The sequence below is a fragment of the Myxocyprinus asiaticus genome, chromosome 18 (genome assembly GCF_019703515.2).
Source record: "Myxocyprinus asiaticus isolate MX2 ecotype Aquarium Trade chromosome 18, UBuf_Myxa_2, whole genome shotgun sequence".
Classification (NCBI taxonomy): domain Eukaryota; kingdom Metazoa; phylum Chordata; class Actinopteri; order Cypriniformes; family Catostomidae; genus Myxocyprinus; species Myxocyprinus asiaticus.
In genome coordinates this window covers 35,733,929-35,746,231 of record NC_059361.1, presented here as the reverse complement: position 1 = coordinate 35,746,231, position 12,303 = coordinate 35,733,929, and the positions used below count along the sequence as shown (strand labels likewise).

Genomic DNA, 12,303 nt, shown 5'->3' with positions numbered 1-12,303 from the left:
GAGTGGTCTCTCCACTAACAGTGGGACGATGTCCCAGCACACCATCCATGATCTCAAACCATGCAAAGTTATTTCTTTGGGCACCACTTTGCCCATAGTGCGTTTTAACGGATTTGTATTGTACTACTGTGCGCTGGATACACAAGCAGGCAAGTTCGGCAAAACTCCCGATAGTGGAAACGCGGCTAATTAAAACGCAAGATATTATTCTGTTTGCCTGCAAGTCTGCGAGTATCTAAATGCTTGACTTAAACATAACTTTCTTAAAGCTGGTGAGCTTTTGACTCAGAAATGCCCACAGACCATTCACTGCAGCAAAAATCCTTAAAAATAAAAAAAAATAAAAATACTTTTGTGCGAACATAAATTTTCATTTGTGCTAATGAATCTTTTAGCCCATTACAGCCCTGCTTAAAAGGTACAATGGTGATAGGTTCCCTCACAGGGATCAAACCAGTAACCTTCTCATTACCAGCCCTGAGCCTTAACCACTACCTACCTTTAAACTACTTTCCTAATGGATATTTGAATTGTGCGACATGATTTTACCTCTTGACAGTACTGCAGCACTCCCTCTTTGGTTCCAACGCAGGTCTTAGATCCAGAAGGGTCCGGCTCCCAGCGGCCAGTCTGGATGTTGATGTGCATATTGAGTTTACCGCAGAACATAGCCACCTGAGGCTCTGTGACGGCAAATCCGGTACCTGCATTGGCTGCCAGCGCCTGAGGACCAAAAAAGAAACAAAAAATAGAAGTTTATGGATACTCTCATTACAGACTAATAAATGTTGAGCAGGTTGAGGCGTGCCATGAGACAGTCATGGGGATCTGGATGACATGACGCTTGAGTTCCTCTATAATGACTGATTTTATCCAGACACACAAAAAAAGCCCATCAACTCTCAATATAAATTTCACATTCCTGACCTGAGGTCCTACAAATGACTAATCCATAAAAACGAACCCAGTTACTGGACAGCCTCTAAAGACCCCATGGTTTGACAGCAATTTTATTCCTGTAAGGACATACTGTATATCCTACTGAAACAGGAAGTTGGGGCAGGACATATTGAAGACCTTGTCCTTTGTTTTAAAATCCAATCACCTTTAGTCAACATAACAGTCATGAACCATGATCTGCTACTTGCCATGTCAAGGAGAGAGACATTCTTTTATTAGACAGTTTTCACCAATATTTTTGTACAGAAGAGAAACACTGTAAATTTTAAAGTCTGTCAACTTTTAAAAGCACACTAGCGTAATAGTTGCCCTCAAAGCTAACAGATATGGACTAAAAGCCAAAAAACTCATACTGAGATATTCATGTTACCACAGAGAGTGATGTCTAAAGTGAACGTAAACAGTGGAGAAAAAAGCGGATTTGTATTAAAATGTTGGACTTGTAAGTGTAATTGTAAACTAATAAATACACCTGCTGCTGTCTAGTGTGTCATTATAATAACCAAACAACGATAACAAGATGAAAAAACACTCACTGCTCTTGACTGGGTAACTTTAGTAGCTTTAAAAATTATTCATTTATCCAATTATGATTTCATGGGGACTTTAAAAAATAACATCTCAGCATGTCTATTCTTATAAATTAACATGTTTTCCAGAATAAGGCAAAATAAATGTAATGGGATAGTGTGTTGGGGCATATTATCTCTAAAAAAAACATTTCAGGTGGCTCTAGGGTCACTGTTTTACCCATCAAAAGGATTTAATTTGATTCGTTTGCTTATAAATGCTTCATTACTTGAGTCATTTTGTCCTGAGAATACATACATGGACCTCCCTGTACAACTCTTAGAATCATTTAAAACACTCCAGGGACAAAAGAAAACGTTGGACAGCCTTTGAACACATCATTTCACACTGATGGCTGAAGCTGTTGATAAATGCTTCACTGCACAACTCATATCAGTGGGGATTGAAATGCAGCACTTCTGCTAAACATTTACTGGCCAGAGCTCAGGTACTGAGTACAGGGGGGTTTCTAGATATACAAGAGATGTGGGACACCACTGCTGAGATGTTTTACTTAGAATGCTTAGAGGTTTCACAATGACATTTGCTATTAAGGTCACAGAGGATAGGAAAACACAAGGGGATTTTTCTGTTCCATTCAGCGATAGACTGATATATCGGCCAGGTTTGATCAACAGTAGTGGTTTGGTCAGTTCCAAAATTTACCACCGACCTTGTCAATGGATAGTACACATTTTCTTTTTTAAATATTTTTCAGTGATTGAGGAAATATTATAATATCTATATATTAATGTTGATTTCATTTCAGTTTCAATTCCACAATTTTGTGTATATCTGAATTTGCAATCATTAAATTGGCTATCCATCCATCAGTCTATCATCTACAGTATGTCTATCCATCCATCCATCTCCTGTCTATCCATCAGTTTATCTGTCTATCATTTATCCATCCATCCATCTAGTTTCTGTATACATCCATCTAATAATCTATCCATCATTTAACCACACATCCAACCACAGTACCTGTCTATCCATCTATTCATTTATCTATCATCCATCTATCCATCTTCAGTTTCTGCATCTAACAATTCATCCATCCATCCATTAAACCGTTCCATCCATCCAACCACAGTATCTGTCTATCCATTCATCTATCTACAGTTTCTGTATCCATCCATCTAACAAACTATCCATCCATTTAATCATCCATTCATCCAACCACAGTACCTGTCTATCCATCTATTCATTTATCTATCATCCATCTACAGTTTCTGTATCTAACAATTCATCCATCCATCCATCCACAGTATCTATCCATTCATCTATCTACAGTTTCTGTATCCATCCAACAAACTATCCATCCATTTAATCATCCATCCATCCATCCATCCATCTACTTTCTGTATCCATCCATCTAACAAACTATCCATCCATTTAATCATCCATTCATCCAACCACAGTATCTGTCTAACATCTATCCATTTATCTATTTGTCCATTCATCCATCCATCCATCTAGTTTCTGTATCCATCTAACAATCTATTCATCCATATAACCCTCCATCCATCCATCCAACCACAGTGTCTGTTTATCCATCTATCCATTTATTTGTGTCCATCCATCCAGCCAACCGTCCATCTATCCATCCATCCATCCAACCAACCATACATCCATCTTCTGTTTATCTATCCATCTATCCATCCATCAACCCATCTACAGTACAGTGTTTCCCATTAATTACCCAGACTATGGCGGCCCACCACAGCTTAATTTGTCCCACCACAGCTTCATAAATGAACCGAAAATAACAACATAAAAGATCTCTAACGTTATGTCGGCAAAGCATCTCTCACTCCCAGTCAGTGTCCTTGCTTATGTTGACTGACATATCCGGCTGCTTGTCGTGAAAAACAATGTAAAATGTATGTAACGTTATATCTAGCTAGCTAACTTTAGCTAATTATCTAACGCAGGCTCGACATTAACACTTGTCCGTGACAAGTGGATTTTTGAAGGGGCAAGTGAAAGAGAATTTTACTTTCCCGACCAGACAAGCAGACTGATCAAAACGTCAATAACGGAAAAATAACTAGCTATTTTTGTGATAGGCTAGGCCTGTGCCACTTATTAGAAAGTTCATATTCTTATTCTGCTGTTGAAAATAATCCAGAGTGTGTAATTTTATAATTTGTAAATGATCTAGTAACAGCTGCGCCCTGTTTGATTGACAGGCGGTGTTATGGGTGTGTGCTGAAAATGCGCGCGTGTTCCAAAAATGCTCACACTAATGCGCACCTGAATGGTCAAATACATTTCAAAATTATGCCATAATGCCCGTCTTGGTGAGATAATCATGTTATCACAGAGAGTGATGTCTAAAGTGAACGTAAACAGCGGAGAAAAAAAAGCGGATCTGTATTAAAATGTCGGACTTGTAAGTGTAATTGTAAACTAATAAATAGACCTGCTGCTGTCTAGTGTGTCATTATAATAATCAAACAACCATAACAAGATGAAAAAACACTCACTGCTCTGACTGGGTAACTTTAGTAGCTTTAAAAATTATTAATTTATTATAATCATACAGTAAAGACCAGTAGTAGTTTTATGTTGCATTTCGTTCTGAATGTTTAGTTGAATACTTAATAGCCTACTGTGGTAAAAAAAAAAAAAAAAAAAAAAAAGCACCGAATTTTCTTAATTTGTATTTTTTGTTCTTTTATTTTTATCTATTTCTATTCATTGCTGTTTTTTATTGTTATTTTATTACTGACTGTTTACTAGTCTTGAATAATTACTTAAGAACTTGAAACTATTCTTCCATGATTAACAAATTAGTTAGGAGTTATTATTTGTTGTGGTTTTGAAGCTGGTACTGAAAATCGTAAAATTTCACTACCGACTACTGAAATGTTGGTATCGTGATAATGTATAGGCTATATTGTACTGCAATAACATGATGAAAAAGTAGATCTCATTCAATGGAGATCTACTTTTTCTGTAATTGATGAAGATGGAGGCTTTTATTTGTTTGACTACCATATGTAACATAAAATAATTCTATAACAACAGCCTCCTCCCCTACCCAGTGCAGTTTACATTTCTGTTGCAGAAAATTAGTTGATTGCATAGGTACATTATTAGTTTGGGCATCAGTCATAATTTTAGGAAACATACAACAGAAACTGTGACATGTTACTTGAGCATTTAACTTAAACGTCCTTTTTTCTCTCCGGACAAGTAACTTTTTTTACTTGGACAAGTGAATGACCTATTGACTTGTCCGGAGGACAAGCACATGACAGTGCTTAATGTCAAGCCCTGATCTAACGTTAACGTTATTACCAGCGGCTCTGACAACGTAACTGTTTTCAGCATCTGAGGAGCAAGTTCAACACAGGAAACCACTTTTGCTTCATTTCTTTGATGGCTCAAATATATGCTTTAGTCGATTTTGTGTTTTGACCATTTGTGAACTGGGTTAAACTCAATCTCATTTACCATGCTTTGTGGGTGTGACTTTTTTGCCATGTCATCACCATGCATGTCTACACAACCAATGTGTTTATGATTACATTACTACTAGAGCACAACATTGTTTACAAGAGCACAAAGTTCTCATAGATCTAGCCTCTTAATTTTGCTCTAAAAGTGCACCAGATTGATGCATTTAACTTTAAAATGTACAACATTTTCTTACAGGGGAGCATGCCCCCAGAACCCCCTAGAGTGTCCGAGGTCCACCAACCACAGTCTCACAAAATCCTGTGGGAAACACTGCAGTACTTCTATTCATCCATCCATCTATCCAACCAACATCCCTCTATAAATCTATCTTTTTATCAGCCCCAAAAGTATTTAGACAAGTCAAACTTAACTGTTTTAATTTCAATAACTAATTTATAAAAAAATAAAATGAAATTAATTTAAAGACAAATATGATATTTTTTTAAAAAAACAATAGATATAGGGGCCTGGGTAGCTCAGTGAGTAAAGACGCTGACTACCACCCCTGGAGTTCGAAAAGGTCAAATCCAGGGCGTGCTGAGTGACTCCAGCCAGGTCTCCAAAGCAACCAAATTGGCCCAGTTGCTAGGGAGGGTAGAGTCACATGGAGTAACCACCTCGTGGTCACTATAATGTGTGGTTTGCTATTGGTGGGGCGCATGGCGAGTTGTGCGTGGATGCCGCGAAGCCTCCACACGCGCTATGTCTCTGCGGTAACACGCTCAACAAGCCACGTGATAAGATGCGCGGATTGACTGTCTCAGACGTGGAGGCAACCGAGATTCATCCTCCACCACCCAGATTGAGGGGAGTCACTACACCACCACGAGGACTTAGAGCGCATTGGGAATTGGGCATTCCAAATTGGGGAGAAAAAGGTGAGGAAAAAACAAAAACAAAAAACAATACATATACGGATGAAAATGAAGATGAAATATTCTGGTTGTCAAACAATTGTGAAACATGCCTATAGTTAACTACATGAACTGATGAACTACCTGTAGTTTAATTTGAGGGGAACTGACTTAATACTAACTTCAAATGCCAACAGCACCTTGCTTTCCAAATATCCATATCAACCATTTAAAAAAAAAAAAAAAAAAAAAAACAGAAAAAGCCCAAAACCTGGTTTTACGATCTCAAATTAAATCCTCCAGCTCTCTGAAAACAGTGAAATTTCCCTCCCATTGTCCCTCTCTGTCATTCCTGTAGATCAGACACTCTTCTCATTTACATTGCAATGTTCTTCCTCTTTTCCCGAAAGAGGAAGCAGCTACGCCTGGTCTGTCATGAAAGGTCTACACAAACATGTCTCGATTGTGACGATAGTTAAGAGAATCGCTTAAAATGAGAACAAACTAACCTTTCATCAGTGAAATCACAGGGCAATTAAAGGGATGCGTAACATATCCAAACCTCAGGTTTTCTGAAGACAGATACAGCTTGCAGTGGTGCAGGAGGTCGGGTCACGGCCCAAACATGTTAAACTCTCAGTGCTGAGTAACATATCTCAACGCACCAATAAGTTTTACTTTGTTTGACATCTTCACACAAACACACTTATGGGATAAAAAGAACTGAAGGACCAGTACTTGGGATGGAATGCTAACTTAGTCTCATGCGCACACATACATAGTGCTGTAAAGGGTTATTATTAATAAAAGACTAAAACTATTATTTCATAAACATCTTCATTATCTGAAAATAATGCAAAATAAATGGAAAAATGTAAACTATAAAGCCACAGTGTTACACTTTTAGGTGAAATCAATCAACAAATGGCTTACTTATGGTTGACTGCATTTTAAGCTGGGATACGGAAAAAAAAAAATTACATTTGGAAAAAAAAAAAAAAAAAAAAAAAAAAAAAAAACACACATTAGCTTTAAAACTGACACTAAACTAAACAAATTTAGAGCAAATTTAGAAATAAAAACACGACTTTAAAAATAATAAACTATAAAACCTTGCTGACAACATGCACACACTCTTCAGTAACAAGTCTGTAAATCAGTGTTGCATCACAGGTGCAGTGGGAGACATTCCGTCTGCAATGAAACTTGCACAATTGTCACAATCGTAAAACCCAGAGGATCCGTTCCCCATGGCAACAGAATGGGGCGGACAAGGTAGATGTTGGGACACAGCCCAGCGCTAGCACCCTTGCCAAAACACACAACATCCTACTTTTAAAATGACAGAAGAATGGAGAGAAATAAGACTGTAAAATGGTAGCAGAGGAGGGCATAAAGACACGCAAACAAATCGCACAGTCAAACAGCAGATATCTTTCCACCACACCTCTCTGCCTCATTCCTTCTTATCGATTACGGTCCCTTACACCCCTGTTGGGCCTCATGTATTCAGATAGAATACAAAGGCAGGCCTAACACAGTCGTAAAACCTAACTGAGGCCCCCACATAAGTCATAAATCTTACTGATAAAAACTGCGCCAAAATCAAACAAAGGGAGTCCAAAACAGACTACAAATCCATGAAGCCTTGCTCACTAAAGGATCGAACTCTCAACTCCTATTGGATGAGGCACACGACAGAACGCCCCTCAACCATGACGTCATTAGGAGTAGAAATATCTCTGAGATGCTTCCGGGCATTGCTTCCAGCAACTTTGCTCGCCGTGTGTAGACGCAGCTCATCGCTGCTCTCAGGTGTAGCCTCGTGGCAAAAGGAAGTAACATCCGACTTGAAACTGTGGCCATACAATCTCCATCTCACTGGACGAGTTGAGATTTCTCAGTGTTCCACCGAACACTCTAATGGATCCGAAGGAGACCGCCGAGCAATCAGCATCTTCATCCATTTGCCTGCAGAAGTGAAGTGAAAAAAAAATCTCTTCCATCTTTAATCAAGCCGATGTCGCTGATTTCTCCGCCAGCCCGCCGAGAATCAGCAGCCGTACCGCCCGCCAACAGAGCGAAGAAACGGCCTCCCGTCATCACCCGAGCCTCGAGGGACCAAGTCAGAGTTAAAGGACGGATGAACACACATTCTACCTGCGTCCTCATACGATTCAAGTAAGAGGTTTACATCAGGGCAGAGATAGAATATTATAGTGTGTTATACTTGTGTATCAAGGATATTGCTTGTACAGTTTACGGACCGCCGAGTCCGCTCATTGCTGCTAATAATACTCAAGGTATTACTGTAATGTACTGTTATCACGAATGAGATCTGCTGTGTTGTAGTCCAACCACATTGGACTGTATTTCCGCAATCGCGGGTGAAACCGGCACACTGAGTTTATCCATTAAAGAACCAAAGACCACGGGATGGTTTACGAGCCGTCCACCACGTCTGTGTGCTAACCACACACACACGCGACCCCTCACAAACATTCTTGCACACACTTTTGGCTAGTAGATAACTTTGTGATAAAGCTCAGCTCACGCGGTAAATGGACAGACGCCATTAACTGGCTACTCTCCGCCCACATTTGCGGCCATATTCTCTGGCCGGAAATCTCGCGTGACGTACTCTCCACGACAGGGGATGTCAGTGCTCAGATTCAAGCCTTCATTGTTTCCTTTTGAATGTCAATTTTCTTAAGAGAACAATCTAATATTGAGACTGTTATACTGTCTGGTTATTAGTCCCCGATTCCAGGGTGATGCCCCGGTGATATTAATCCTTATTAGTATTCTATTGATTTTTGATAATTGATAAATATCTTTGATGACTGTTGAATTTGAAGGATCAATAAGCTAGTGTTAATTTTAATCAATGTTTCATCGATGTTAATAATTAATGATTATCTTTGATAATTGTTGATTTAAAGGATTAAAAAAGCTAACATTGATTCTCATCAATGTTCTATTGATTTTAATAATTATCTTTAATAATAATTAATATTCTATTGAATTTGATGGTTATCTTTGATTGCTGATGTGAAGGATTAAAAGAGCTAACATTGATTCAAATCAATGTTCTATTGATTTTAATAATTAACTTTGATCATTATTAATCATTGCTAATAACCAAACCCGCTCCTGAACGTGGCGCACTACATTTAATGGTGCACCGTGTGAGGTTTTAATGAGTTAGATTCTATTATTTAATTTAAATATTAATAACTAAAGAAATTATTATTTCTGATAGTAACACTGATCTAAACAACCAGTACAACTTACACCCCTTTTCTAACTCTCTCAGAATCAGCCCACGTTTCCCATGACTTCAGAATTCTGACAGTAGCAGTACATAATCTGCCTAAAACAAACATGGCAAATCTCCTAGTATTCAGAACATATTGTTACATCCAAAATAAGATAATTCAGCATCTTTGTTCCAACACAAACTTTGATGTTTTAAGTAATTTAATTATAGGGGCGACCAGAGCTATTTGTCACAGAGGCTTTATCTCAGTAACGATTTGGTGTCAAAATTCCAATTACACAAATGTGTTTTCTGGACTGTATGTTAGTTTCAAACACCTAGTTCAAACCTTCTTAAATTAGAATAATTTGACATTCTATCCTCCAAAAGTAAATTTTCACTATCATCCTATTTTCTTATAACTCTTGGGTAAACCAGCAAACAAACCACACTTAAGAGTCAACTATATTATGAAGGCAGACATTTACATTTTACTACATGCGTCACATATTTATTGGGGCAGTTTTGCCACGTGTTTTACATGTCATAAATTTGTAATTTATTAATTACAATATTTGTTTGCCATAACAATGTTTTAATATTTCTGTACTTAACCTACATTTTGCTGCAGTTTCCTGATAAAATTAACAGTAGAGATGCTACAAAAACTATGCGTTTATTCACTTTTACATAAATCATGGATACTATGGCTGTTTATGACTTCATAAACACTTATTTTTCACTCTATTCCTCATACGCAACACATTTTTGAAAAATGTACACACTTATTCTAACATGATTAGTTTGCACGGTAGCTCTCCTGATAGTGTGTTGGACTTTGGACTCAGAGACTGAGCCTTGAGCCCTGCCAAGGACGCTCCAAATGAAAGTGAAAGTGAAGCGAAACTGCCATAGAAGCAACACGGAATGACATGGTTGCTTCAGTAAATGTGCTTTTCAATTCTCATTTTGTTTTCTGGACACTATAGGTTTAGGCATTGGTTAAGAGTAAGGAAGTCTGTTTTGTTCACCTCCCATTTATCTTTTTGAACAATATTGGTTAGGTTTAGGCTAAAGTTTTAGGTTGCGGAGAAAGGTTTTTCTCATTAAAACGTCCATCTAAAATTCACCTTTGCCTCGTCTTATTACGACACCATTTCACTCACTTTTGGTGCCCATTTCACTGGGAACTGCAGCAAAATGTGTAATGAAGCTGCATTATTTGGTAATTGCTAGTTTCAGGTGATTTTAGTGGGAGGGACATTCTCATTCCAGAGAGCATTTGATTGAACAAAACAACACTATTTTTGGTCTGTTTTCCCAGAAGATCAAGACTTTGTGTAGTTATATCTGCTTAAAGACAGATTATCAACTTTCAGAAGTGCACTAGCATATAAGATGGCTTCAAAGCTAAAAAGCATGGACTAAAAGCCACAAAACTCCAATTTTGATTTCATGAGGTCTTCAAGGGGCTGGTGTGGAGCCAATTTTTCCAGAACGGTTGTTTCTTTGGTGGAAACATATGAAACTGGGCCAGAGTGGGCTCTGGCACCCTATCAGTGGAAAAGTTGTATAATTCCACTTCTGTTTGTTTAGTTTTTTTCCACCTCTGTCTCTACCCTCAGTATTTCTAGTTTTTGGTCCATCAACACCAATTTGTTTTGTCCTTATGTTTTGGCTACTGAACACAGAAAAATGAAGGAACAGAGAAGCGAAAGAGATAGCAGACTATATGTCTACAGCAGGAGGGAGAGAGACTGAAGATCAGAGAGGAAGGACAAGAGGTGGAAGATGACAAAGAAATAGACCTATAACAATGACAAATAAACTTCTCTTATTTAAGTGCATGAGCAGAAGTAAGTGAAAGATGGCAAGTGGCAGTACATTTCAACGGCACTTAAACTCTGACTACCACACACACACACACAGACACACACACACAAAGGAGGCCTCTGGGGGAGAATCAGAATCAGTGCGTAAGCAAATGTACCCAAGAGAAGGTAGAATGCTATGTGCCCTCTCATCTCAAATCTGCTGAAGGCACAAAAATCCCTTTAGAGGCAAAAAGTAGGACTCAAAAATAAGACTGTTTTCAATGGCCTTACCACCAAAAAATATATATATTTTTTTAAAAGAAAAAAGGTTAAGTATCTGCACACCAATATTATTGCTCCAAAACACTTTAATCCTAATCAACTTGCGACATTTTGACCATTAGGTCTCCATCATGCAAAAAAAAATTAAGTGAAAGGTTCATATATTTAAGATTATTTTTATTTTTTTTTAATTTTACACCACTAATTTTTTTTTTAAACTGTTACAATGACAATTTACTTAATTTGCAATTTACAGTTGAAGTCAGAAGTTTGCATACACCTGAAGTCATTAAAACTCATTTATTAGGTGGCCTAGGTAGCACGGTGAGTAAAGACGCTGACTACCACCCCTGGAGTTTGCGAGTTCGAATCCCAGGGCGTGCCGAGTAACTCCAGCCAGGTCTCCTAAGCAACCAAATTGGCCTGATTTCTAGGGAGGGTAGAGTCACATGAGGTAACCTCCTCTTGGTCGCTATAATGTGGTTCTCACTCTCAGTGAGGCACGTGGCGAGTTGTGCGTGGATGCCGCGGTGGATGGCGTGAAGCCTTCACACGCGCTATGTCTCCGCGGATTAGGGCTCAACAAGCCATGTGATAAGATGCGTGGGTTGATGGTCTCAGACACTGAGGCAACTGAGATTCATCCTCCGCCACCCGGATTGAGGCGAGTCACTACGCCACCACAAGGACTTAGAGCGCATTGGGAATTGGGCAAATTAGGGAGAAAAAGGGGATTTAAAAAAAACAACAACATTTAACTACGCCAAAGATTTAATATTAGCAAACTATAGTTTTGGCAAGTCATTTAAGACATCTACTTTGTGCATGACACAAGTAAGTTCTCCTACATTTGTTTACAGACAGATTGTTCCACTTTTAATTGACTATCACAATTCCAGTGGGTCAGAAGTTTACATACACCAAGTTAACTGTGCCTTTTAGCAGCTTGGAAAATTTCAGAAAATGACATCAAGCCTTTAGACAATTAGCTTCTGATAGGTGTACTGAATTGGATGTGTACCTGTGGATGTATTTTAAGGCCTACCTTCAAACTCAGTGCCTCTTTGCTTGACATCATGGGAAAACAAAATAAAAA

General features: G+C 38.4%; 2 protein-coding genes across 3 annotated transcripts in view; one reads left to right on the top strand and one right to left on the bottom strand.

Annotated features, from left to right (window-relative positions):
- The window catches only part of LOC127455724 (amyloid beta precursor like protein 2-like), a 111,033-nt gene that overhangs the window by 53,488 nt on the left and 45,242 nt on the right, over positions 1–12,303 (bottom strand). For both annotated transcript variants that reach the window (XM_051723804.1, XM_051723806.1), the window contains exon 2: positions 550–723. In XM_051723804.1, coding sequence (XP_051579764.1) covers positions 550–723 — 174 coding nt within the window. The remainder of the gene's footprint in view (positions 1–549; positions 724–12,303) is intronic.
- LOC127455723 (suppressor of tumorigenicity 14 protein homolog) overlaps positions 8,015–12,303 on the top strand; it is a 96,780-nt gene continuing 92,491 nt past the window's right edge. The window contains exon 1 of the mRNA XM_051723803.1: positions 8,015–8,033. The gene's annotated coding sequence lies outside the window, so the exon portion shown is untranslated. The remainder of the gene's footprint in view (positions 8,034–12,303) is intronic.